The 27,734-nt window shown below is 39.5% G+C and overlaps 1 protein-coding gene across 4 annotated transcripts; it reads left to right on the forward strand.

Annotated features, from left to right (window-relative positions):
• Positions 1–179: 179 nt before the first annotated feature.
• On the forward strand, positions 180–27,734 carry LOC134400757 (zinc-regulated GTPase metalloprotein activator 1A-like). Of its 4 annotated transcripts, none has more exons than XM_063129298.1 (16): positions 180–202; positions 1,352–1,501; positions 2,688–2,774; positions 5,091–5,187; positions 6,220–6,311; positions 11,808–11,867; positions 12,124–12,161; positions 16,171–16,217; positions 18,917–19,003; positions 21,094–21,138; positions 23,490–23,546; positions 24,096–24,147; positions 25,129–25,197; positions 25,344–25,409; positions 26,039–26,168; positions 27,495–27,734. In XM_063129298.1, exons 2-16 carry the CDS (start codon positions 1,372–1,374, stop codon positions 27,566–27,568), a joined length of 1,131 nt encoding a protein of 376 aa, XP_062985368.1. In that variant the 5' UTR covers positions 180–202; positions 1,352–1,371; the 3' UTR covers positions 27,569–27,734. The 4 variants fall into 4 exon arrangements, with proteins under 4 accessions (XP_062985368.1, XP_062985367.1, XP_062985370.1 ...); XM_063129297.1 differs by lacking the exon at positions 180–202 and adding an exon at positions 233–310; XM_063129299.1 differs by lacking the exon at positions 180–202 and adding an exon at positions 310–333.

Genomic DNA, 27,734 nt, shown 5'->3' on the forward strand with positions numbered 1-27,734 from the left:
CCTCACACTGGCGAATCACCGAAAGGCTTCCATGTCTGTAACAAGAAAGGGCTTCCTTAACTCTACCTCCCCAATTCTCTCTATGCACCGCCTCTCCGTTACCTCATCAGTCTGACGTTCCCAATGACGCGACTGAGGGCGGAGCTCACTGTGGGGAGAGATGTGTTGTTGGCGCCCGAAGATGTGGAATATCTGGTCTTTGGTAGGCCGGGGGAAGGGATGGACGAACTCGGTAGATAAATTGCTGAGGCGCGCGTGCGCACATGTTCACTTCGCTAGGAAGTTGCAGGCGGAGAGGGAGGAGTTGTAGGTGAGTGGAAGGTGGCATGGCAGGTAGGAGGAAGTGGGACTAGTAAGGGCTTCTGGCAATTAAAAGCGGGTGTGGGGGGAGGAAGCAATGGTACAAATTGTGGAATTGCTCTCTCGCCGCCCATAACACACGCGTGCAGCATTTGCAGCCCGATCCTAATGCGTGATTGCTCGGAAGTAAGTCTCATTGAGTTCAGTAGGGCTTACGCAGCCAGGAATTGCCCGTGGCTCTGCAGCCTTAGAATGGTACTTCTGGGACAGCCTTCCCCATCCTGGTGCTCTCTAGATGTGTTTGGCTTCAGCTTCCATTATGCCCAGCTGGCTGGGGCATGATGGGAGTTGTAGTCCAACACACCTGGAGGGCACCAATTTGGGGAAAGCTGTCCTAGATTCACATAATGCTTCAGAAATGTTTTCTCTGTTTCTTACTCAGAAGTTCTTTAAGGAAGTCTTTCACGAAAGGGAAGCACGTCAGCCCACTTTCTGCTGGCTTGCAGCCTCTGAGATATCTACTGAAAGCCAGGGGAGTGACTTGGGCCACAGCTGCTCCTGTGATCAGATTTTCAGTCTTTGCTTTGCTTTCTGATCCTTGCATCTGGGGAAAGCTGGCCCTGCTGAGTTCATGCCTGGCATGCAGTTGTTAATTGCTGGACAGCAAATGTTGGGAAACTACAGACCACATTTTGACCTTCAGGGTGTATAGGGACACATTGCCCCTCCTGCGATCTCTGTCAATGAGCACTAAGGTGAAGGGCCAGTTTTGTCCGTACTGCAGTGGAGGGGTCTTGTGCAGCACTTGACTTCTTTCCATAGGAGTGGATGGCAGCCTTTCACTATTGTGGGGGAAAGAGAAGCTTTTGTGAGCACCCAGTCCTACTCCTAGTGACCCAGCCATTGGAAAATAAGCTACTGAGAAAAAGGCCTACTCCTATTTTAATGGCCCTGAGCATCCTGAGCTCTGATGCTCTGTTGTTTTTGCTGCACCAGAGTAACATGGTTACCCCTCTGGAAATTTTCTTTACTGTTGTTTTTGGATTGGCAGGTGATTATAGGGACTGAAGGATGGAAGGCTGTTCTATAGAGGAAGAAGAGGATTGCCCTGAGTTGATTCCAATAAATGACAGTGAAGGAGGAGACGTCCCATCTAGCAAGACCTCTAAGATTCCTGTTACTATTATCACAGGGTATTTAGGTAATTAGTTGGTCTTGAATGCTGAATTGTTGCTGTGGGGCATCAAAGTCAAGAGTTTCTATTGTTATATGCAGCTTTGCTTTGTTTTATGTAGGCTCATCTTACATCAAAGATTCATCATGTGTATTTTGTCTTGCATGTCGGCTATATAAAATTTGTACAAGAGAGTACAGCAAAGTTCACATAAGAATGTTAGGTTAAAGTCAAGGCCTTTTAAAAATACTCTGTGTGCTATGAACTTGATTCCTATGTACTATTGATAAGGTGGGATATGGTGATCATAGAATTAGAAGGGGCAATTTAGGTTATCAAGTCCAACCCCCTACTTGGTGCAGGATTAAAGAGATGTAAAATTTCCAGAAATTTTAAAGCCATGGGATAAAAGTGTTTTTGTTGTTTTCAGAAAAACAGAAAATGTTGGAGGAAATAAGCAATATTTGATTTTTTTATTTGATTTTTTGTGCTCTTTACAGATCTAAAGCTACTTTGTTGCTTTAAGACAGCTTTCCTCCACATATTTTGGATTTGAGCTCGTATTAGCCTCAGGCGGTATGGCCACTGGTCAGGAATGTTGGGCGCTGCAGTCCAAAACATCTGGAGGGCACCAGAGTGGGGAAGGCTGCTTTAGGAACATAAAGCAGCCTTTCTGTTCCTAAAGTTATTTTATATATCACTTAGTTTGCTCATAAAGTTATTGTTATATTTTAAAATCTTAAAAAGTGAACTCAGTAAATTTGTAATTATTGTCCGAATAGACTCCACACATTGTTCTTGTAGGTTTATGTGCTTTACATTGTGAGATATTGCTGATCCTGATGATTTGTGTGCAAGTATAGTACTTCACTCTGTAAAGTATACTGGAAAAGGAAAGTTCTCAGTGAAGACATAATTTCTTACTTGCAAATGGTATCATGCTTAATAACTCACACCAGGTATTTTATTTATATGGCTTTCTTAGGATACAATTGACTCTGAAACTGGGTTGATACAACAATGTTTGTGTTAATGAAAGTTAAGATGGCATACCTATTGTTTTTGAAGAGATCAGAAATTAAAATTAACTTTTATAGCCATTGATTATCAATTTCCTTATAGTATTCTTTGAAAACATGCTTTTATCTCTAAATTCTAAAGGTTTTGTTTCTTTTTTCGCCTTTAGCATAATGAAGTTTGTTATGTCTTTTAGGTGCTGGGAAAACTACTCTTCTTAATTATATTTTGACAGAACAACATAACAAGAGAATAGCAGTTATTCTAAATGAATTTGGTCAAGGTATGTAAAACTACAAATACACATAAAAGGAAAAAGAAGTTTTAAATATCAAAGTCCAATATAACAATCCTATTGTCCCTTGGAAAATATCTCAGAGATCATAGGATATAGCAGAGACACAACTATGACCTTGGGAGGAAAAATCCAAGTGGAGGTTCCCCACCCTCCACATAACAACCATAGAAAGTAGTTTCTCTTCAAAACAGCATCAGGGGAGGGCGAAAAGGGATGTGCCAGCTGGGAGGAACAGAGAGGCTGTGTAGATGCCACATCCACAAGCCTCTCCATCTCCTGACCCCAACTCCAGGTGAATTATAAAGAGATGGACAGGCTCAGAGGCCTGTGTATCTCTAAAAAAACAAAATGGAGGAATGGGAGCCTATAAAATCCTCTGATGCTCCTCCTGCTTTGCTTTAGCTAGTAGAGCATAGGGTAGATGGAGGACTCTAATATCAGAGCCCTATGTCTATAGAGCGTCGATCCCTTAGGATTGCATTTTAATATAGAAAATGTTCTTAAAAGAGTGTTCACATCTGCATCCTTGAGGAATGAAACTCCATTATTTCTCTCGTAAGAATACAAAACACAATTTTGGGCTTAGACCCATATGCACCTGTTCACTAGCATATTGTTTGGGAGTTAAGTTAGCATTTAGACGCATCCATGCAGGCTGAATACATAGAATATTCAATCTGTGGAAAGGAGAACAATCTGTGGAAAGGAGAACAGTTTGCACATCCCTCACTGTCAGAAGGAAGAGCCCAGGTATTGTCAGCTGACCTTTAAAGTGATATGTCCCCTCTTCCTAGATTGAATAAATTCTTTCCCTTGTTCTTAATAGATCACAGCTGGGCATACAGCATAACTGTCTTTTCAGAGGTGACTTTAGATGACCAGAAACAAAACACGCAATCACTTTGGAAGCTGCTGTTGCACCCTAACTTCTCCTGCTTTGGGGTGAAGAGCCAGAACTGATAGCTGATGCTGCAATGTTAAATTTTGAAGTGCAGGCATTCATCATTACAGTGTCCAGAGTCATGCCCCCAAGAGAGTCCAAAGATTAAGGCAGCCATGTTGATCTCTGTCAACAAACTAGTGCCCATCTCTTCCAGGAGCAGGCCTATGGGTCTTAATTCACCTTTCAAGACCAAGGCACCCCAAAATACTTTGCGTTATGTCAGGGAACAATATATTGAGAAAATTAATACCATCTTCAAAGTTTCACTCTCTCCGGTGTTGCAAAAGGAAATTTAGGGTATCACCCTAATGCAGCAGGCACAGGCTCATTTTCTGGCTTACTTTAGGACGAGAGTCAAAATAGGGGTTTATCTTTTTTCTCACAAGCAAAACTACTCCAAAGGACAAATAGCTGCAGTGGAACTCAAGGTTAGCCTTTCATCCAAGACCCGCTTAGCAAAGAGAGAGAGAGCATATTATTATTATTAGCAGTAGCTCAATTAATCATACCAAACCTTGATTTGAGCTTCTAAATGTAAAACAGGCAAGCCATGGTTTATTGCTATGTGTCTGCATTCATTTTCACTGGAAAACTTCACAAAAGCATCTTTGTGATCTTTAGCACATGCTCTGTTTGGCAGAATATGGTAGATATCTGTTCAGGAAACATAGACACGTTTTATTTATTTATTTATTTATTTATTGCATTTTTACACCTCTCAATAGCCAACGCTATCTGAGCAGTTCACAACGTTCAGGAAAAGATTTCTGCAACATGTAGCCATGCCATAAGGAAGAACATTCTGACTACAGCAGTTTTTTCAGCTATTTGCTCAGCTGGGATGGCTTTGCTATTGGATACTCTCATCTAGATGGCCCTCTCTGAGAAATGGTGAAAAAAAATTAGATCTTTCTTGAATTACTTTGTTTTTAAAATGCACTTCACATCATGTCTTCATACAGATATCACAGCAGTCCATGGTCTTTGTTTAGTTGAAGGGAAAGGTTCAGCAATGGAGATAGTCCCAGAGTTTTTATTTTTCTTATTTCTCCCTTTCATCTGCTTTAGCAAGTTATAAGTGAAATACAAGAAGTTACTGAAAAGTGCTCAGCCTAAATAAAATGGAGTTGATTAAAATTTTCAGCCACTCTTTGCATCTCCGTTTAATCATATAGTCTTAATCTGAGAAGAAAGGGTTTCTCCTGAATACTGTATAAGCTGACAATTTTTGGACTCTACTTTATGAATGCTGGGGATGAACAGTCTGATTTGGATGTCTCTCTTTGGCTGAGATTTTTCATTTCATTCAGTAAAAAACACTTTTTTTAAAAAAAAATATGTTTTTCCTGTATTTTCAGGAAGTGCCTTGGAAAAATCCTTGGCAGTAAGTCAAGGTGGAGAACTCTATGAAGAATGGCTGGAGCTCAGAAATGGTTGTCTATGCTGCTCTGTAAAGTAAGGATTTTTTTTTAAAGTTGTAAAATGGTCCTTTGGTGTTAATCTGTGTATTCTCACGGTTCAAGCTTGTGCCTAATTATCTTGTAGTTATTAAGTAGGTCTCCTGAAACAGGAACCAGTTGGGCTAATAAGGATTTGAATATTAAATCATTATAAAACCAAGAATCTTGATTTTTGTGTGCACCTTTTCATTATTACTTTTTTCGTTTTATATTTTAAGATTTAGCAAAATGTCTCATGGGTTGACTTAATAAAAAAACTTTCTGCACAGTGCTAGATGAAGTCAAGCCATTTATGTGGCAAATAGCATCAGTAGGACCAGTAGTGAAAAGTAGTGTATTGAAACCAGTAACCGTTCCTGAGAAGATGCAAGCCAGCAGAAAAGGCACTGAAGGTTGGGTATATGGAAGCAAACTTGTAAAATCAGGCTGGGTTGTTTAAACATATTTATAGATGGCAGGGTGGGAGGGGGCTGCAGCTTAGGAAAGATTTTTTAAAAACCTTATGCACAAGTAAATATTACTCTGTACATCTCTTGTTAAGTACATGGAGAGAGCAATGTTATGTTCCCTGGGAGGGCACCTCAGGGACCTTAGGATTATTCAGAGTCCTTTCCCTGAGGCCATAAATGGAGGGGGGAGGCTCTGACTTCCGTTCCCCATCCCTCGCTCCCTTTCAGTCGTAGTGGAAAGAATCACACTGGCTGGTCTTGGCCTCAGAGGGAGGGAAAAGGGATGTCCTAGTGGACAGGGAGAGGAGAGGCCAAGATATGAGGAATACTATGACCTCTCCAGTCTCAGCCCTGCCCTTGCCAGCATGCCCTCTCTAGTCAGGCTCAAAGGCCTGTCTAGAGGGAAACCATTTAAAAGGAGGACAAAGAGATGAAAATCACCTCAGTTGCTCCTTCCGCCCTGCCGGCAGCAGTCCAGCAGAGCACTGGATATGCTACATTTAGAATGTGACATAAATGTAAATAAATAAGAACAAATATGTTTGCTTCTTTTTAATGATGTTTCTGTCTTCATACAGGGACAACGGTTTGAAGGCTATCGAGAATTTGATGCAGAAGAAAGGCAAGTTCGACTACATCTTGCTAGAGACCACAGGACTGGCAGATCCAGGTAGATATAATTTGTGGAAGGGAATGAGAATCTGGGATAGCAGAATTGAATTGTTTTGTTGTTTCGGAGGATGAGAAATGTGTCAGATGGGAGTTTTATTATTTCAGTTTATCATAATGCAGTTTACGCTATGAATATAACTTGGGTATAAGAACAGAGAATGGAATTGTCATGAAATGAGGACAGCCAAAGTAAACTCTCCTATGCTGGCCCCACTGCCACAATAGCAATTAATGAGGGGGCAGACGCCAGAAGTCTGGAAGGTATAATACAGCCCCTCTCATCCATAGGGCATCCTTGATGCACAAACCCACTGTTGCACAATGCTGGTGATCTTGCTAGTGGTGCTGGGAGGGTGTGGTAGATGGTGTGTGTGATATCCTGATTGAATTCCAGCCTTTCTGTCCAGTTGGATCAAATCCTCTATAAAGCATTGTTTGAGGCAGAAAGGAATAATAATGAAAATAATTTCAGTTAGCCTGCTGCAGAAAAAGTTGAAAATGAAGGACTTGGGACACTTTAAACTAGTATACTATGGCCTTCCTGTATGTTGTTCGACTACAGCTCCCATCATTTCTGACCAATAGCCATGATGGCTGGGGCTGATGGAGTTAGAATTCAACAACGTCTGGAGGGCCACAGGTTCATCAGCTCTGCCTTAAAATTTGGACTGCAATCATCTTGGCAAGTTGGTGGTGCTCCACAAATAATAACTCAATGTCAGTACCATTGGGGTTGGAGGTATTGGTGGCAGCATCCTACTGCCTTCCCTCTTCAATCCTGTGCGCATATCCACACCCCAGGATCTGGCCTATCCAGTGGAATTTTAGGATGCTTTTAGGATGTTTTAACAATGTTTTAACAATGTATACTATGTTTTTAATTAGTATTTTATACCTACTGTTGTTCCCCGCCTCGATCCAGGCGGAGAGGCGGGTAAGAAATAAAATTATTATTATTGTTATTGTTCCACGGGGTTAAGGGAACCCTCTGGAACAACACAGGAGGTGACACAGGGGGGCTGCAAGGGAAAGAGGGAATTTGCAGACATTGTCTCCCTCCTAATTAATGTTCACAGAAGCCAATACTGGATCAAAGAGCGTTCTCCCAACAGAAGGACACATCTGGATGCAACCCATTATAATTATTTGAACACAATATATTTCATTTCCAAAACCACTTTTTTTTTTTTTTTGCTCATAGTGAATCCCTTTTGGAAATGCTTTGCATATGTTTAGTTATTTAAAAAAACAACTATTTCCTCCCTATGTCTCTTAGTTGGTTACAGTCCATATTATCAGGTTGTTGTTATTATTTATTACATTTATAGCCCGCCTTTTTTCCTCCAAGGAACCCAAGGTGGCATACATAATCCTCCTCTCCATTTTATCCTCACAACAACAACCCTGTGAGGTTGGTTGGGCTGAGAGTCTGACAGGCCCAAAGTCACCTAGTGGGTTTCCATGGCCGAGTGGGGACTAGAACCCGGATCTCCCGACTTTCCAGTCCAACACCTTAGCCACTACACCACACTGGCTCTCAGGTTAGAATAAGTATTCATTGTAAAATAAGATGGCAATAAGAGCCCAGTAGTAATTGGGAGAACAGGCTGCAAATGGCTGCTAAATGGCCTTGCAATTCTTTTGTAAAGCACTCTGTAAGTATTTGGTTGTTTAGTTATATAAGATGTACACAATCTTGTAAAAACAACCCAAGAAGGCTAACAACAAATCACTAAAGTAAAGCACAACAAATCAGCCATATACACAAGTTAAAAAAAAACAGCAAGAAAAATCAGCCCAGCACAAGCACGAAAAGTAATAGTACCAGTGAAAATATCAGTCGGCAAAAACTGAAGCAAAGCTCAACTGGAAATAAAGTTAAATTTAGACAAAAGGCTATAAGAGGGTTAGGGTTTAGTCTGGGACCTGAAATTGTATAGTGTTTGTGCCTAGTAGGCCTCCCAAGTGAGGGCGTTTGGTGAAGTTGGCACCATAACTGAAAAGGCCCTGCTCACGTTAGACATCTGCTGAATCTCATTTGTCAGTGGCACCCAGAGCAAGGCCTATGCTGTTGAACAGAGTGAATGGGGCAGGGCAGAGGAGGATAGAGTCTTATATTTGCTGCCTGGTCAAGCCATTCTGATATCCATACTTCAGCACAAGACAGAATGTTGTCATTCTAGATTTATAAAGTGGGGCACTTAACAGCTAGTATAACTGTTTGCACACTAAATAATAATAATAATAATAATAATAATAATAATAATAATAAACTGATACCTAGACTGCTGGGAAATAACTCGGTATCATATGTATTTCTTTAAAAAAGCAGTTAGTAGTATTGTTATTATTTATTAAATACACTCCCATGCAGCCTTTCTGCCAAGGCACCAAAGGCGGTTTACAATTTTAAAACACTGAACAAGAAAAAAAAAGGGATACAAAAACACACACACCAACACACACTATAATGTAGTTGTCTCAGGCCATTGATAAGAGCTGATGGCACAAAATCCTGGGTTTGTCGTCTGCCTCCCCTCAGCACACACAGGTCTTAAATAGCCCCAGGGAGTGTGGGGAGTAATCTAATCCATGGTATTTCCCAGTGTGCACATAATGAGAAGCCACCATGACTGAATTTCTCCATGGGGCTTTTTGTCATGACCGCAGTTGCCATTTTGAATATTCAGGGCGCTGCGGGGGCATACCATAGCTTCTCATTACATGCAAACCTAGCAAGGGTGGGTTCTTGGGGTAGTTGACAATCCACCCGCAACCCTAAAACAACCCATGAGGTTCAACCCAACAATCCACCCCCATCTGTTTTTCACGTAATGAGAAGCGATGGCGGCTTGGACTGTCAACCTGACACCAATAAGCCACGGTGCTCTGCCATGATCATGCGAAACAGGCCTATGTGTGTCTGACTGTTTTCTCTGAGAAAGGATTAATAATGTTAGAATTTCAGGGAATGTGTAAATATGCCCCAGGAGCCTCATAGCCCCTACAAGCACATGAAACACTCAGATCCATTTTGTTAGGTAAGCCAGAGTCTACTAGGAATAAAAAATAGTTTTAGGTTGAATCCAATAGAGTCCGAGGTCCAAGATGAAGGAATCAATGTTACTCAGAGCACAGTAAAAAGGTATTATGCTTGCTTCAAATTTCTCATGCAGAGTCTATGTTAATGGCACACTCTTGTTGTAGCCCACTGTAGAAAAGGTCTGACGTACACCAGGACCTCTATTGACAGTGAGGGGAGGGAATGGCAAAGTTAGCTTTTCTTATGTTGTTTGCATTATTCACAGTCTCCAGCGATCTGTGAGCTCCCACACCAGTGAGAGCGTGCATAAGAGTGGGGTTGGGTTAAATTGTCCCCTTGTGTCCTATAGGAACATATCAGGATTTTTGCCCTTCACAACCAAACTTGCACTTTGCAGTCACTGTGGGTAACTTGTGCTTATGACTGCAGCTTGCTTATTACAAAATAAATGTCGTTCAGCATAGTTGGACTTACTTCTGAGAAATTATGTTTAGGATTAGGCTATATCTCCTATTTTGCATGAAGCGTTTTTCAGTGTGTGTAGGCCAGTTACAAGTTATAGATGGAGAATCTCAGATTTAATCCACTTTCCTAAGGGAGTAGCATTCTATTACTTAATACTACTCCACATTCTAGTATAATACTGTTGAAATTTTTTAGAAGTATTCTTGCTGTTGGCTACCTTAGTATATTTTTTCCAATCCAGTAATAAATATTCATCTTTTCAATTAATATTTATTGCAAAAAAATAAAACGTTAGCTATAACAAATAAAGTCTGTCTAAAATATTCTCTGGACCTTTTTAATTAATTCATTTAGCTGTTAGCTAGAAGGTGAATAGAATTCCTTTTGGCAATTCAGTTGTTTCCTGTTAAGTAGACTGACACTCTCCAGTTCAAAGCTAAATAATTGTCATGGTAAAGTAATTTTCTTAAAAGAAAGGACATTGATTTTGCTCCTGTTATACACAAATCCTATTTCAGTTAAGTTGAAAAACTATTAAGGCATTTGTGGGAGGAAATCAATAGATAACTGGAAACCATTATATTTTGTGGCCCTTGCTATATCTTGCATGAGTAATCATTGTAAACAGTTGACAGGTATTTCAGTCCTGACACACAGTGATGCTTGGGAGACCACATCTTGTCAGTTCAGGTGGACAGCTTCAGACATTAGAATGGCTTTAGCTATCATTGTTTTTGCCTTTGTGCTTCATTTTTTCAGACAGCCCCGACACCAACTAGATTTGTGAGCTTTTGAAAAATAAAATACATTCATTGCTGTCAGTTTCTTGCATCCTTCATGTTGTGGCATGTGTGCCGTGTTGAATCAGCTCACGTCAGAATGAATTTTGATTACTTATTTTTCAAAATATAACATCCTGCAGAAGCTTCACTAATTTCATTACTCTTCAGTAATAAATCTTAAACCTTTCCACATTTTTCCACCAAAAAAAAATGAGTGGTATGACAGGCTCCCATTTCATGTTTTTCAGGGCTGTTCTTTATTTAAAAGGGGGGAAATCTATATCAAGCATCGCTAAACTCCAGAGAATTTAATGTGCTTTAAACATTGCGATTATAATAATGTAGTCCTTTTATGTTGCTTGAAAATGCTTCCAAATTATGTTTGGTGTTCATGCTGATGGGGACAAATTTAATTCTCTGTAGAACTGTTAATTCCAACCAAACGTAAAAACTAATATGTGATTTCGGACCTTGTAATTCTATTGTTCAACCCATCATTTACCAAACACTATCAATCCATAATGGAGGTATGTGTGTTCTTAGAAGCATGTCCCTTTGATTTCCATCATTCTGACTTCTAAGAAGGTGTGTATAAGATTGTCCCGAACATGATTTTAAATGTAGAGGAAAAATGCAGAAAGTGGGGAAGTGCATACATGTACAGCAGGCTTAGCTCACAATGACATTTGTAATATCTAAGTTATGGTGAGTTTATCAATGCACATTTTTGAAGTGAAGTAGGCTGGTCAAGACGTTGCCCCATTTCACATAGTTGCTGTTTTAAGTGCAGTAAACACAGTGCCTGTGCAACTAACCATATGCTTTCACTAAAGACAATGCAGGTCAAATACATGTTGCATGTGCCTTGGAATAACTCGCTTTTGTAGCAAATAAACAGTGTAATTCGGCATAAATAGAGTCATTGGCTGGGATCCAACTTTGTCCCTCTGCCAGTGGAATGGGAATTCCCTGTCCTCTCATCCCCCTCACACAAATCTACCCCAGACCCTCTGCACGGGGAAGTCCTGTTCTGTCAGTGGCTTCCATTTTGCTGGTAGGACAAAGTTGGATCCAAGCCATTTGAATTTTTTTCTCTCTCTCCTATCTTCTTCCACTTTTAGGAACGTAGAAGATTGAAAATGTTGCATCTAGTTATGAAAAACTGCTTAGGTTGTGTATGTACCCTGTATGTTTTCTTTGCTAGGTGCTGTTGCCTCCATGTTTTGGGTTGATGCTGAATTAGGAAGTGACATTTATCTGGATGGTAAGATAATTAGTCCGGTGTATTTAGTGTGTGTATGAGTGTGTGTGCGTGTACCATGGGTTCAATAAAATACTGTGTGTAATATTTGCTACTGATTTCAAACTACATGACTGAATGTGAGTAAAGCTACTAAGCTCTATAAATTAGAGTGCTGATGGCTTTTTCTAACTCCCTGCTTAAAAAAAATGCAGAGCAGCTATGTTTTTTGTATTAATACTCTTCAATTCTAAATTCTTATCTACAACTTCTTTTGCAGGTATTGTATCTGTTGTTGATGCAAAATATGGACTGCAGGTAAAATAATATGTTTACAATCATGAAGCAAATAATATGTCTAAAAGAAAAAAGAAAAAAAAAGTGTTCCTCTTCAAATATTCTAGGGACTTAATTATGTGTATGACTCTAATTACCTTATAAGTAATGTCCACATCCACCTAGCCGAGGTCTCTCCTCATTGCTTCCATCTTGGAGTATCAATCTTTGTCTTCTGAATTGGTTTCTTTAAGGACCCTTCCAAACAACACAAAAATTAAAACAGATCATTAGTTCTTAGACTAGTACAATCACAGTCTTCATGTTACTTTGTCCAGTAATGAACTTTGATCTTTGAGTACTGGGCTAATGTGGCTTCCCAGGCAGAGACATGCTAGCTGGAGAAAAGATGCTTGAATCACAAACAACAGATCAGCAACTTGTTTATTGTGTAAGCAAAATGCCAACCATTAGTGTAGGTGGAGTATGTGCAGAGAAAGCGCCTGTATAGTGTAATGGCCTCAGGTGCGGAGGCCCCCTGTGGGACTTTCGGTGAGGGTGGAATCACTTCAGTGTCAGTTGCTTTCACTGCAGTGTTATTTCTAAGAACAAGACTTCGCTTTTCCCCACAGGAGTGAATAGCAATCCAGCTTTTATATCAGAGGTACAGAACCACTTTCAGCCCAAGAGACGAAATAACTTTTGGAGAAGCTCTTGGGGGCCGTATTGCAGTAGTGGGCACGGCCAAAGTCAAAAGGAAACGGGGCCAAAATACCTGCATATTTTAGCTTAAACTTCTTATTGCTAGTAGCTAAATTTTAGGAGAGGCGTTTCTACTTTTTAGAATGGGTGAAAATGTACAAAAGCTGAGAAACTACCGAACAATGATTAGTGGGGAGGGAACAGGAACCACTTGGCGATGGAGCAAAAGGGGTTTGGACTCTGGGGAACCCCGGAGGCCCTGATTGGGACCCTAGGAGGGTCATTCTTGGCTCCTGGGTCTGCGATTCAACACCCCTGTTGTATATTCAAGAAAGGATGAGAATGCATTTTTGGGTTGAGAACTAAACCTGCTCTTGAGGAAACCAGCCATTAAAAACCAAGCCCACACCTATCTGCATAGCCCCACCCTCAGTTTTACTCCTTGGTCTGACTAGAGTGGGACAGAAAGCTGGGAACTGGTTTTAATATGTATAGATAAAACTGTTGTCTGGGGAAGACCTGAGGAAAAGATGGGAAGGGGGCTTTTCTTTAGTGTTTCTACGCCCTGTAGCATGTGAATGACATTTAATTTCACTTCATTTGTCCAAGAAAATGGTAGCAAGTGGCTGGAGGTCAGAATGCTGAATCACTGTCACTGATGACCTTGTGTTCTTGGCCTTCACTAACTATGTCAAGTTGTAGCTGTGGTGCTGATAACCAGGCTCTGCAACTGTTGCTTTCAGTGACTTGCTTCTGGACATGTTGTAGCTACTTGCCTTGCAGTAGACAACTCAGCTGCTTTGGCAATGTGAGATCATGTGAAGATACGATTCCTTGACATTGAATTAATTTCATCGTAAGGGTCACTCATGAAGTATGTCATATTTTAAAACTTTAAAAACCCTTCAATTATAATTCTATGTCCCATTTTAACCAATATCAAATCCCTCCTTTGTCACAACTGTGCTCCCACTTTTTGCCTTTGCCACATGATATATTTTTTACAAATAATCACGTAAGAATTCTATTTTGTGTAACATGGCCTTACAATAAAAGCAATTTATCCATATCTGAGTAATTATGGAGCATCATTATTTGCCCAACTACTTCTTTGGTTCACTATAGTAAATTAATATTGAAAGTTATTTTAGCCCTGTTCCACATCTTAATTTTTACAAGTCACAATATTAAGGAAAGCCTTTCTGCCGAATCAAGTTACACAAACATTAGCACATATTCCTTGTTGTTGATACAGAGGTGTAATTTTTTCCCCGTTAGCAAACAAATAAAGAAAACCTGCAAAATGTTTTTTTAAAAAAATAATAAATTCATAATGTACAACCTCTTTGGAATTCAATGCAACTTCTTCCATTATTAAATCAGTAAACATGTACAGAGCTTGACATGCTGTCAGTACAATCACAGCTTTTAAATTTTCTCAGTCATATGCCGGATAAATAACTTTTGCGTTGTATAGAGAATTTGTGAACTTGTCCAATTCCCTTGGTTTCAAAGCTTGACCTCCGCCTTGGCTTGTGATTTAAAGAATTCTGGAGGCAATACAAGCAATGACACTGGGATAATAGGCAGCAATTTAGAGGTGTCACGCTTCATGGATCCAACCTAGTCCATGTAAAGCTGAGAAATTGTACCCTGTGGCTAGCAAGCCAAATTGAAACTGAAGTGGTAATTGATATCATGGACTATCACTCTAATGGGATTGTCACCCAGCAATCTGAAATATTCATGTTTTAATCAAAAGGCAAACGATTGGACAACTTCCAATGATAGGTCACAACTCTGAGGACCTAAACTGAGGCCACTGATGCTGTTCTTTGCAAATTCACAAAGCCTGACAGCGTTTCATGCAAAAGAATCAATGAATGTGGAGTAACAGAGAAAAGGTCAAAAGAGAGGTCCTTTTCCAGTCCTCTTGTTATTGCACAACGTCTTCAAACCATTTAGTCAAAAAACAATTTTCACTGGAAAAGTCAGAAAAATAAATAGATCATATACAATAAGTTTTTCTTTTTTCAAGTATTAGCAACTGCTATTAGCTGAAAGATGTTTTTTTCCGTTCACATGTTTACTGAAAAATGTGTGTTTATATTAGAATATGTAAATCCAAATTCAATATTGAAACATTGCTGTTGGTAAATGAAAATACATATATTTCCTTCCAGACCAATTACAAACTGCAGGTCCTCTGCAGTTAATTAAGTTCTTTGATTAGTTCTGAAATAGAAACTGCATTCAATTGTTAAGTCTGGCTTGCTTTATTAGGTGATAGCAGCAATTGCCTTGTAGACAAAATGCCATTGTTATAGTTAAGAGTGCCGACGGTTAACATAGTAAACTGTGTCTTGATGCCTATGTGGAATTCTAAGCTCATTTCATACTTACAGTCCTTGAACATTGAAAACTAAATGGATTAATAATTTAAACTGCTGTTCTATACATACTTACATGGAAACAAATCCCATTGAACATAATAGGACTGACTTCTGAGTAGGCACGAATAGGATTTTGCTGTATAAGTACTTTACTGAACCATAACATGTTTCATTAATTTTATTTAGATTTTGTCTTCCTTACAAAATTCCATGGATTTTGTACTCCTTACAAAAAGTGCCTACATAATTTTTACTCTAAAGTTAAGAAATCAGAAGTGTTAAGAGATGGATCAAAATTTCTGTGAATATTACAACCCAGCCTTCCCCAACCTGGTGCCCTCCAGGTGTGTAGGACTACAGTGTCAATTATCCCCAGAAAGCATGATTCCATGCTGGTTACGCAATGATAGGAGTTGTAGTCCAACACTTCTAGAGAGGACCAGGGTTGGGGAAGGCTATGATAATGATTGTGGAAACTGGACAACATGAGCCTCAACTAGTTCTAACTAGCATGCTGTCTTTTAGGCATACTGACCTTGGAGCCAGTTCAGAGAGAACCATGCCAGCTTCCTTTCCAAGGTCACAAAGGCAACCTCAGGAGGGAAGGTGTGTGTGTGTGTGTGTGCTGATGGGCAGGGAGGGGACTGGGGAGGCCGGCATACGATGTATCCTAGGGCCTCCCCAGCATTCTTCCCTCCTGCTTTGCTAGACAGACAAAAAAGCCCATCTAGCCAAAATTCAGAGTAGGAGGAGGCTCCCCCTGCTTTGCATTGGATGGTCATTAGCCTCTGAATTTGGAAGGTTATGACCATCCTGAAAGGATTGTACTCTAAAAATGATATTCTGGTTATTTGCTGTATAATGTGGCATCTGTATTTGTCAGTGGTGTGATATACAAAGTGAATTAGTAATTCCCCCCCCCCAATTAAAGTTGTGTTCTTTTAACCTTTGTTCAGCACCTGAAAGAAGAAAAACCCAGTGGCCTTATCAATGAAGCAGCTAGGTATCAGTACATTTCCAGTTTTCTGTGTGTCTAGATCTTCAGCTATGTATTTAATGGGAAGCCTGGCACTGTAAAAAGGCTTTGACCAAAAAGTGAGATTGCCAATTTGAGGTCCAGGTTGTAGACCTGACTCGCTACTTCTGTCTGTTTTGTGTTTTGTGCATTGTTTCTGCTGAATTCATTTCTGTGTTCCAGTCCTAGTGGGTTAAAAGCAATTTCTAGTATTATCTTTGTTCCTGATTTACAACTCCATGTTGTAGGGAGCTGGCAACAGCATTTCTCTATTGCCACAAAGACTTGCAAAGCCATTAATAACTTGCATAGGGTAGTGGCTAAAATTGAGAAAGGGAGTCCCTGTTTAAAAATCTCACCTTAGTCATGATCTCACTAAGTGTACCTTAGTTCTGCTGCCATCTCTTAATCTCTGCCCCCTCATCAGCAAGAGCAGTAGATGGATAATAACACTGACCAACTTGACTGGGTTTTTCTAAAAAAAAAAAAGGCTAATGTATCTAAAGTGTTTTGAGCACTCTGAAATAGCATTAAACATAAAGTAGCACTGAACACAAACAGTTTACATTGTTTTAAGCCCCATATTTTTCAGGAGGAAAGGTTAAGCTCTTTAACTAATCTTATCAATGCATAACCTAAGATGGATGGTGTCCTAAATTTTGTACTCTTCAGTTACAGAAATAGACTATAATTACAGATTATATAACATGAATTTCTGTAACCTGCCCAGAGAGCTCTGGCTATGGGGGCGGTATATAAGTGTAATAAATAAATAAAATTAAAATAAATAAATTTTCCTTGCATTTGCAGTTTCTTACAGTTAAGAGTTTACAGCTCATTAACAGTGTGGCCTCAAGTACACACCTTTCCTCATCTGAGGCTGCAATCCTGTCTGCCTTTGGATACAATGAGATGTGCTTCCAATAAAACATGCTCAAGATTAGGTTGTTAGGGCTAGCTTGTATATCACAGCCCCTACGTGAAGTCTGTTGAAAAGTGTTTTCCATGCTGATATTCTACATATTGAACAGAGCACTTCTAGACTTTACCCCAGACATTGGTGCAGATTCACGCAGTGTCTCCATCACCACCACTAGTGATTTTCTGGGATGTGTAGTGCGGGTATGGAGATACTGCACACTTACAGATTAAGTAACTTTTGCACATTAAGTCTACCAAGTAGAATGTCACTATGAGGATGGTAGCACTTCATGGCAGCCTCCACACAGGCTTTAATATTTAAAATTGACCTTAGTTGTGCTGGTTGAATGGTTAACTCTGTAGTGTTGTCTAGTGTAAGGACTTGTTTTGTGATATTTTTGAAGATTAATCTTAACTTAGACATTACTATGGGAATGAAAAAGGTTGAAGAATTTGAGATTGTAGTACTCAGTGAAACCCTTTTAAATGTTTGGATTATATGAACCTCTTATGAAAATAGTGTTGAATCCAGTTCTGATTCAACAGTGTCTATATGATCTGAGTTTTAGCAGTGCATGTGTTTTATAGTGAGCTCTAAATCAGGGCTCTAACACATTGTCTGCATTCAGATATCATGTTCCCGATCTTCCAAACTGTGTGTTGAAGGATCAGGAATAAGTTCCATGCTTCAAGGCTCCCTTCTCCTTCCCCTCACGAGCTTACCTTAATAGTACACTTCATACTTTGATGAGAATCACAGCTTTCTGCGTCATCCAAACTGACAAACTGTGGTTCAAATAAGTCGTTCAGATCAAAAGTGCAAACCAAGATCAAACCATGGTTTATAATCCTGGTTTGGAGGAATAACTTAAATCACAATTTGTTGGTTCAGTATAAAAGCAAACCGTTGTTGGATCAAACCAAAAAGTGTTCTATTAAGCCAAGCGTGCAAGGCGAGGAGGAATTGTGTAAGCACAGATTTGGTTCCTAATCTTCCAAATCATGATTTTGAGGATCAAGAATATGATGTTTAAATGCAGCCACTGAGCTAGCTTTCAGCTGAGATTCATAGATGTACTTCATAATTAGGTCTGTGCACCCAAAGAGACTTTATATTTCTGGAATAACAGCCTCTCCACACCCATGCCAAACTAGTTTTGAAACTATAGACTTTTGAAGTAGATTATTATTATATTAGTATAGCGATTGGGTCTCCTATTCAAAGATAAAAGTAAAACCATTTACTTAAAACCTTTGATAAAATTAAAGTAGGTCTTGGGATCATTACCTTACTGTATTGTATCAGAAAAAAGAGAACAGGTTTATTCTACTTTATTTATTTAAAAGTTTCTTTGGTGTAAAGTTTTTCTCTTAGCCTATGGTTTCGCTTCTCTTTTTCTTTACAGTAATGAGATTTGCTTTTTTAAAAAAACCTACCTCTACCTCTTGTAAAATATTAGTTAAGAGCGCAATCCTAGCATTTCTACTTGGGAGTAAACCCCATAGGGTCTTATAGGCATTATTCCCTAGTAAGTGCATTTGGGATTACATTCTAAGATCCCCAGGTTTTGGAATAATGATGTATATGTTAAATATTTGAATTTGAAGCTTGCTTATTTTTATTTGCAAAGAGCATCATAACAGAATCCTAGTCTTGATAAATATTTCTGATGAAAGATCAAAAAGATCAGACTTGCACTAATAGACAATCCAGAGTGTGCTATTGTGCTTCCCATTTATCTGTCTATTCATTCTTTCTCATGTAGACAGATTGCGCTAGCGGATCTTATAATCGTCAATAAGACTGATTTGGTTTCACAAGAAGCACTGATGAAACTGAGAACTGCTGTCAGGTAAGCATAAATAAATTATAGTGGCTGGTGGTTTTTTGTCTGAATATTTACTGTTTCCTTCCTATGGCTGGTAGCAACTGGAATTTCAGATTGCATGATTACTGTGACAAAATGTATTAGGACTCAAAAGAAAGGATGTCCCTTCTGTTTGAAGGTGCTCAGCCATATTTATGTGCTACAAGCTTGATGTTTTGCTTGTGACAAGCAGGCTTCATGGTGTCTATGTAGTAGCTGCATAACCTTTTCTTATATTTTTACATATCAGTGTCAATATTTAAATAGATAAAAACTATTTTATGGCAGAATTATCTCTCTCAATTATCTCTCTCGGGTTATTCTGAGATCCTTAAAAGTGATATAAAAGTGCATTTGTGGCCTTGTGATGGAGGAATGAAGGCACAACTCTAACAGCAGATTTGGGGACAATTTAGGAGTGTACATTTTGACCCTCAGTATCCCATGAGCCACTGTCAAGTAGTGCCACATAACTTCAGCCAGGACTGGGGCTGCTCTTTACCACCTCACTGCCTATCATCTTGGCCTGGCTTCTGAAGTCATAGGAACATAGGAAGCTGCTTTACACTGAGGCCTAATCTACACCAATCAGGATATTGCACTATGAAAGCAGTATATAAAAGGAGCCACACTACTGCTTTATAGTGGTATTGAAGTGCACTGACAACTGTTGGGGCCTATTGACACATACCATATACTGCTTTCATAGTGCAATATCCTGCTTGGTGTAAATTAGGCCCAAGTCAGACAATTGGGCCAACCAGCTCAGTATTGTCAACACTGGCTGGCAGCAGCTCTCTGGAGTTTCAGGCAGGATTCCTTCCTAGCCCTACCTGGAGACACTGAGGAATGGTCCTGGGACCATCTGCAAGCAAAGCAGGTGCTCTATCACTGAGCCATGTCCCCTCCCCTCAGTTCAAAGCTTGCAATGCAGGCACCAATAGTGCTTCCAGATGAAGAGCTTTTAGCACTAAGAGTCAGAAGGCATTGTGTGGTAATTCCAACTTTTCTTTCTTAACGGATTTTCTGTGATAAGAGAAATGTCAGAAGGAGTGGTGGGAAAACAGAGGAGGGTTACAAATTAAAGATGATGATGTATGGACCTCCTGTAAAATTCCAGGAATACACAGGTTGATGATACGAAAAAGACTCACCTGGGAGCACCCCAAGTGAAGCTTCCAGTCCTGAGATGTCCCTGTTGCACCTGGGTAAAGCCAGGAAAATGTCAGCTCTGGGCACTCTGACAACTTCTGCAATGAATAGGGATAACCTGTTCATCACCTCATGGAGAAAGATGCAACTTTTATACCTGGATTTCCAGAGTCAGAAGATTGAGATAGTACTTCTGCTTTGACACAAGAGTTAGGGTGAGATGCTCCCTAGTGAAGATGGTGCTCTGGAGTTCATTTGAAATTCTAGGTGAGGTTGTCAGAGCAGGAGGTGGAAAGTAGAGAAAGGTTTGGAAGATGTACCCAGGTTAAATGCGTAGGATGAGCTGCAGGGTTCTTAAGCTACATACTGCTTTGTTGGATTGCTGTGGCGAATATGCTAACTTTAACTTTCTTAGCAAGGTGTGACTTCACAGGCTTCCCTCATTGGAAATTAAGCACTGAAAAAAGGAAGCTTACAGAGCCACATATATGCTGCCATAGTGCAGAAGCTTCCAGCCTCTTCTTGATAGAGCAGGGATAATTCTGCTTCTCCAAGAACCCACAATCTAAGAAACTGGAGAAACTCATAGACAAAACTATACTATCTAGCTGAAGGATCCAGGGAGGTGTGAAGTGTGATACTATTAGGCCATTAACCACCTTTTACCTAGTCCAAATTCCCACAAACTTTGAACAAGGTATATGGGAATGTTGGTGTTATGTGTATCTTTGAGAATTTTCACATCCCTTGAACTTTGGAGAGGACCAGATTACACTGGATTGTCTGCTTCAAGCACCATAATGCTTCCAGACCTATAATGGTTCAAATGTTGTAGGTTGGTTCATATATACATATGATGGAATCCAAATGTTCTTGCTACACGCTAACCTTCTGTTTTTTCCTCTCTCTTTCAATGATGTTAGGTCAATAAATGGACTTACCAAAATTTTAGAAACTCGGCGATCAAGGTAATGAAAACGGAAAGCAGAATTAGTTATTGCCACTTTTTCTCCATAATGTGACTGCTACATATTGTTCTTAAATACCTCTTTTACCAAGGAAGGTAGCATATGGCCCACAGACAGTACCAAATCAACTTCTCTCATTAGCCATGATGCCTGGAAGATGAAGATTGTAGGGAAAGCAAGTAGACTCTGTTGTCTATTCTACTTTACGAAGGACCATAGCAGGACTAGTGCAATCTAAGGGCTTTACATGTCTTATCCCTGCATTATTCAAACATTGTTATTGAGCCTTTCTTCAGCCAGGCCATGCTTTCCATTAAAAGTCTTTAGGTAAACCCAGGAAACAAAACAAAGAGGATTTTATTAAACATGGAATATATCCCAGGCATTATGAAACCATATAATTTGTTGTTTTGATTGGATTTCAGATCAGTTTTTGAATATTCTTTAAATTGATATCCCCATCTAAAAGCCTTCAAAATATTTTTCATGGCAACTATCTGATTTGTTTGGGAAGGATTTCCTTTAGTATCATATACAAATATAACAGAGTACTCTGTAGCAGTGCAGGTCTCTTCCTTATATCCTTCAGCCATTATGGAATACTACAAGGTAATATATTTTATGGCTTTTCTGTGGTTGAGAATCAGGTGGGTATCAAATGTCATGTGGCACAAGCCCATATTTTACCTGATGATAACATTAAAATGTAGCGAAGCAAACATTTTCTATTAGTGCATCTACTTAAGAGTAACACCAGCTATTTGAATTTTTTTTAAAAAGGTCACCAGCTGAATCATGCATTTCCAAACATTTTAATCCTGTTAACAGATCCTTTGATATAACTTATTAGAAATTCTGCTTGCAAGCTGCACCATGCTGGAGGCTTTGTGCCCTGCTGCTAAACAGTTGCTCTATCAAAATTCTTCTCTGTAGTGACTGTCATGTTAGTTTATATGGATTATTGTCTCTGTGATTCTTTCTTTTGTTCAGGTAGGAAGAGGGAATGTGTTTAAAAAGCTTCAACAACTTTAAACTCCCAACTTTTAAAATTCTGTTAAAGGGGGTTTGGACTATGAAGTACTATTGTGCACCTTTCTTAATGCATTGCACTGTTATTTAGAAGATGGGGTTGCATTGTACATTTATTGCCTTCTTTGTTGTTGATCAGAACTATTCTGCCAGCATGACACTCTTTGAAAAGTATTGTTAATATTGTTTGGATACTTATTTACACTTCTCAAAATTGCTCATCATCCAGGACTAGCAGTTGAAGTTGTTAGGAGGTACTGAGGAGGTACAGAGGAATTCCTGTGATCTGATGATTTCATTAAGGTGTCCACAAAGCAGAATATTCTCCAAAAGCTATTTGCAGTTGCTTATTGAAAACATTTTTCAACTTGGTACTTATGCCCTCCCGCCTCCGATTCTCTTGTGTCCTGCAGGTTCTGTTGCACAGGTGGTGTATCCCACCAATTCCTTTGCACAAAGAGGACCACCACTTGCACAACGGAGATTTAACACTTCCCAGAGAAAGCCCAAAGTGAGCCTTGGGCTTGTGTGTTCCCCACTTCTCACTTTTCATGCCTGTGAGGGGAAGATCAAAAACTTCTACTTTCCATTTTAAACTAACCAAATTCCCTATGACATCCAAATTTGGGGGTCTCAGATTTGTTTAAACTATGGTTACTGAGAATAAGCCAGGATCAAACTGGTTTCAGATCCTGGCTTGTTCTGAAATCATGGTTTAACCAAATCACAGTTCCCTGAATCTGGACATTTCAGGGAAATGTGGTTAAGTTAAAACTGAAACCTTGCCTTCCTCACAAATGCAAAAGAAGATGAGGGAGAAGTATGCTTGCCTAAAACTCACAAGAAATCATGGTTGCCCATTACTTCTGACTAGAGCCTTAAGGATTCAAAGGCTCCTTGCTGCTCTTAACAGGGACATGCTTTTTCAGCTCCTACACTCTTTGTTCATGCTGCTTTTTCTTCTATTGAATGTAACAAGGCTGGACATAAAGGAAAGAGCAGATTTGTAATGCTGTTAATGTGTGCAAAGCTCTTGCGAACATGCTGGTAACTTAAAAACATACTAGTCCTATAGGACTCCTTTCTCCCTGTTTTGCAGCACTGTCTTTTTAATATTATATATTCTGCAAGGGACACCCGCACCACACCCCAGGCATTCCCTGATTCTCAAGAGAGATATTCAAAAGGTGAAGGTTGCTGCAGTGGAGAGAAGGAGGGCAGGAAAAAACCCATTGGCAAGCAGCTTTCTGCTCATGCAGTTTGGTTACATGCATAAAATGCTTTAAGAGGGGGGAAATGAACTTATTCTGTTTTTTCCTTAGAGTTGATATCTCTGATGTCTTAGATCTGCATGCTTTTGATAGTGTGTCAGGAAAAAGGTAAGATTTAATTTTACGCTGTTCAGCTGTGTATTAGCTTTTATTTGGAATTATGTGGATGCCATTTTAGAATTCAGCTTACATCACTGTCTCTGTTAAACACCTAATTTTGGGAACTGCCATGGGTATCTCAAGGTGCCATCATCATAGTTAGAAAAGGGATGGGGGTAAAAGATGAATGGATACTTATGCAAAAAGATAAATTCTACAAAGCCTAGTTAACTCCATAAGGTTGGGTTTGTGCTTTGGGATGCATATGAATCCAATTTCATCAGTGACGTCACAGGCAGTAACCAGTAGGTACCTGTATAAGTTGCACAATCTTAACAGTACAAGAGGCCATTACAGTGGAAGAATCTATTTAAGCAACAACTTTTGGTTTAACTACTGTATTCCCTGTATATTCTGACCTACCCTTGCCAATTTACTTTCAACTGTTCTGCTTAATTCCTGGAAAATGTTTCTTTAACGCATTTTATATTCACAAGAGGAATGACAGATACTTCTTTCTGTTTAACATAATGTTAAATGTATCATATTTATTCCAAGTTTGCAGCAGAAGTTGCAGCTCGAGGAGGCACCACAACCACACTTAGATAAGGTAACATTTTATTGTGTATCCATGCAGGACTTCCACATTAGATACGATTCGTTAGAGGTCATTGTATGCTTGCACATACAATGTCTTTACATCTGACTTGTCATTTATCACTTCATAACTTGATCAGTCATCCTAGGATGCAAGGAAGCACATGCTGCCAAATCTGAGGAATTACAGCAAGATACAGTAGAAAGCAAAAATTTAAAAATCTGGTTTTGTTTTTCATTTGAAAACTTTATAGTTTCATGGCATATACTGAATATCTACACATTCCAAAGCAATTACTGCTAATGTTTTTACAATTTTAATGTTTTGTGGCCTGAGTGTTTTGTCTTGTTTTTACAGAGTTCTTTACAGCATTTAGGAGGATTGGAAGGAAACACAAAAGACCCCCAAATTATGGAAGTTAGCCAAAAAACAAAACAAAAAAAGGTTGGCTCTCGTTTTACGAGGCCTGCACAGTACTGTATTGTAATAGAAAATAAGTGGTCAGAATGAGTAACATCATGACATGTGGAGTTGCATCAGCATAGTATTATTGCTCAATAAAGCTGTTAAGTGGCACAGAAATGGATAGAAATCAAGAGGGGTGCCTTGCACATCCCCTGAAAGGTTTCAAATGTAATATTTGATAGGCAAGTGTTAGCACGGGATTCCAGCTAACACACAGAATTGGTGTATGGATCTGCTGTGACTATACCCTGAAGCTGTGTATATCCTTAGTTACTGAATTTTAGGAATGGAAAGGATTCCAGGTTATTACAAAAACAAATACATACATATGATTATAGAATATACCAATTCAGGGAGTAAATAGTTGAGATTGTTGCTATTTCCATTTTATATCATTCTCTTTTCTTCTGTGTAATATATGGTTTAAATTTATACTTCTTTTGTGCACTGCCTTAAATTGAGAATGTAATATTTAAATCATTATGTTGTCCTAGTTGAAGTGCTGATATTTTACATATCTATTTTCAGAGTATTGTTACATCCACTTTTGAAGTACTAGGAAGTGCAACTGAAGAAAACCTAAATGTGTTTGTTCAAGTAAGTGGGATATACTTTGCATCAAAGACCCAGCTTGATCTGCATAGGAAAGGAAACATTGCTCTGGAAATGAGTAAACAGGATCTTAATTTTTTTTTAATGTATTTTTTCAGGAATCATTCTTAAAAATTGTTTTCTGTTTGTAGAATCTGTTGTGGGAGAAAAATGTCAAAGACAAGAGAGGTAACCCCATGGAAGTCATAAGACTCAAGGTTCGGTACTTAGTTTTACGAAACTTGGCTTCAGAAGCATTGGGGTTTTTTATTTTGGCTTGGGCAAAAAAGTGGTTATGAACACGGCAAATCCTCAGACACCCTCAAACACTGTCTAGGAGACATAGGATTGCTCTCTAATTAGAGATCTCCCCCCTCCAAGGCCATAGACACAGTCATGACCTTGGAGGGAGAGATCTAACTATATGATTGCACCTTAAATTAAAGCAATCGCAACTGAACACTGAGAGACTCTTCTGAGGTTTAGCTTTGTGGTGATGGAGGCCTATAGCATGGCTTTTTCCCAATTTGAATAAGATCATAAGCCATGGACTTCTGGGAAGAATCTACAGCCTAGTTTCCTATGTGATGCAAGGTGCTCTGTAGCCATTGTGAACACATTAAAAAAGAAACGCCTGCAGGGAGGGGGATCCAGGGGGTGAAAATGGCCCCGAGATCTACTGCAGTTGCCCACCGCTGCTTTCCAGTTCCTTTTTTGATGTATTTAAATAGAACACCAGAATATGTTGCTTTATTTTTTGTATTGCCTACATAGCATTATCACACATCAAATCAAATATATAGAAGCTTTCATTTTCCAGTTACTAATTTATATTCTTTTCAATCAGGGGCTAGTGTCAATTAAAGACAAACCTTATCAGGTTATAGTTCAAGGTGTTCACGAGCTCTATGATCTAGAGGAAACCGCTGTCAGATGGAAAGAGGACGATGAACGAACAAATAGGTTGGTTTTAATAGGTAAGGAGGAATATATGCATTTTGTATGCCTGTTGCATGAAATCACTAATTCTGCAAAGAACATGAAGGTAATCAATGAAATTGTCTTTGATATCCTTTTAGTTAATGAGTGAGGAGATGGGTTCTACGTTCCCCAGCACATACCACTTTTCTCTTAAAATTGAACCCCCACTCCACTTTATAAGTGATTGGGGCAGCCCTGCACCTAAAGATTTAGATCTGTCACTGTTCACAAGTAGCTCAGGTCTAGGATTTGATTGTGCACCCAAACAATAGCAATTAGCTTCATTGCTAGAGCAGGCTTTCTTATTAAGTAAGGTAATCCCAGCGAGCCAGTCACTGAAGTCGTCATCGCTTGAGCGGAGGCATTTCAGCCTGGTGTGGGGGAGACGGTTCTCTTACTCCAGTCCAAGGCAGCCACTTCTGCTTCAGTCTCTAAGGCAGGAGTATAGAACCTCAGTCCTGGGTGCCAAATTCGACATGCCTGGGGGTCCCACTCCAGCTCTCTGGGATTCCCGAGATGACCACGTCTCCTTCCCCTGCTCTCATTTTCTTTCCCTAAGCCACCAATCGTTTGGTGGTTTTCTGGCTTTTGTGCATTTTTTCACCACTCTAAAATGTTAAAATGCATCTGCTAAAGCTTAGTTACTGGCAGTAAGAGTTTTAACCTAAAACATACTGGTATTTTTGGTAATTTCTACCCTGCCCCCTTTTGCCTTCAATCACGTTTGCCACTGGAGTGCAACCTCCCCACCTCCAAGAGCTTTTCTGAAATTTAATTTAGCCCTCAGGCTGAAAGAGTTTTGAAACCTCTGCTCTAAGGAGTCCCTCAGAATCTGTAGCTGAGGTGGTTCCAAGGAGCTTGTCAGAGAGAGAGAGAGAGAGAGATGACAGGACATGAAAGAGCTTCTGTGTTGTTCGCTAAGAGCTTGAGTACACCCCAGATATTGCTGCAGTACAAGCAAGAACATGGGGCTATCAGAACTGGACCTGCCCAACTTGAATGAAAGGCTGGAGGAGAGGAGTGAGAGTTTTGGTCCCTACTTTATGGGGTTCTGCTGTTCATCCAAGCAAAAGGCAGGATGAGGTGGGATAGGAAAATTACTGCAACAAATTAGAGAAGAGGGTTTTGAGCCAGGCTGCTTTCCTGCTGTGATCCTTGTCATGTATCCCTCCCTGTCTGTCAAACATGAGAGGCACCTAGTTAGTCCATTGTACTAAAGATTTGTCATCTTCAATAAGATAGGTAACAAAGGTTCTCCTTAATAATACAAAATATCGTAATGCATTAAGAATGTTTTTCTTTTCATGTTTTTCTGTCCATAGGCAGGAATTTGGATAAAGAGATCCTTAAAGATGCCTTTATAGCAACTGTGACAAAGAGGAAGGAAAATGGTTGATATCACCTTCCAAAGAGAATCTGTTTTCAACGCTACATTTTTTTAATCAAATGTTGTTGTTTTAAACTCTGGACTTGTTCTCTGCTTTCACGCAGCTGTTAAATTTGGATTTCTCAGCAGTCAGCACATTTTATTTCATTTCATTAAATGCAGTTAGTAAACTGGT

The sequence above is a fragment of the Elgaria multicarinata genome, chromosome 6, assembly GCF_023053635.1.
Source record: "Elgaria multicarinata webbii isolate HBS135686 ecotype San Diego chromosome 6, rElgMul1.1.pri, whole genome shotgun sequence".
In the NCBI taxonomy this organism is placed as follows: Eukaryota; Metazoa; Chordata; class Lepidosauria; order Squamata; family Anguidae; genus Elgaria; species Elgaria multicarinata.

What these genes read in the sequence shown, in the direction of transcription:
- LOC134400757 (XM_063129298.1), top strand. Translation starts at nt 1,372, where the DNA reads ATGGAAGGCTGTTCTATAGAGGAAGAAGAGGATTGCCCTGAGTTGATT. An exon ending in TGTCTATGCTGCTCTGTAAA is followed by an intron (nt 5,188 to 6,219) that starts GTAAGGATTTTT and finishes GTCTTCATACAG; the next exon opens with GGACAACGGTTTGAAGGCTA. An exon ending in GATAGTGTGTCAGGAAAAAG is followed by an intron (nt 23,547 to 24,095) that starts GTAAGATTTAAT and finishes ATTTATTCCAAG; the next exon opens with TTTGCAGCAGAAGTTGCAGC.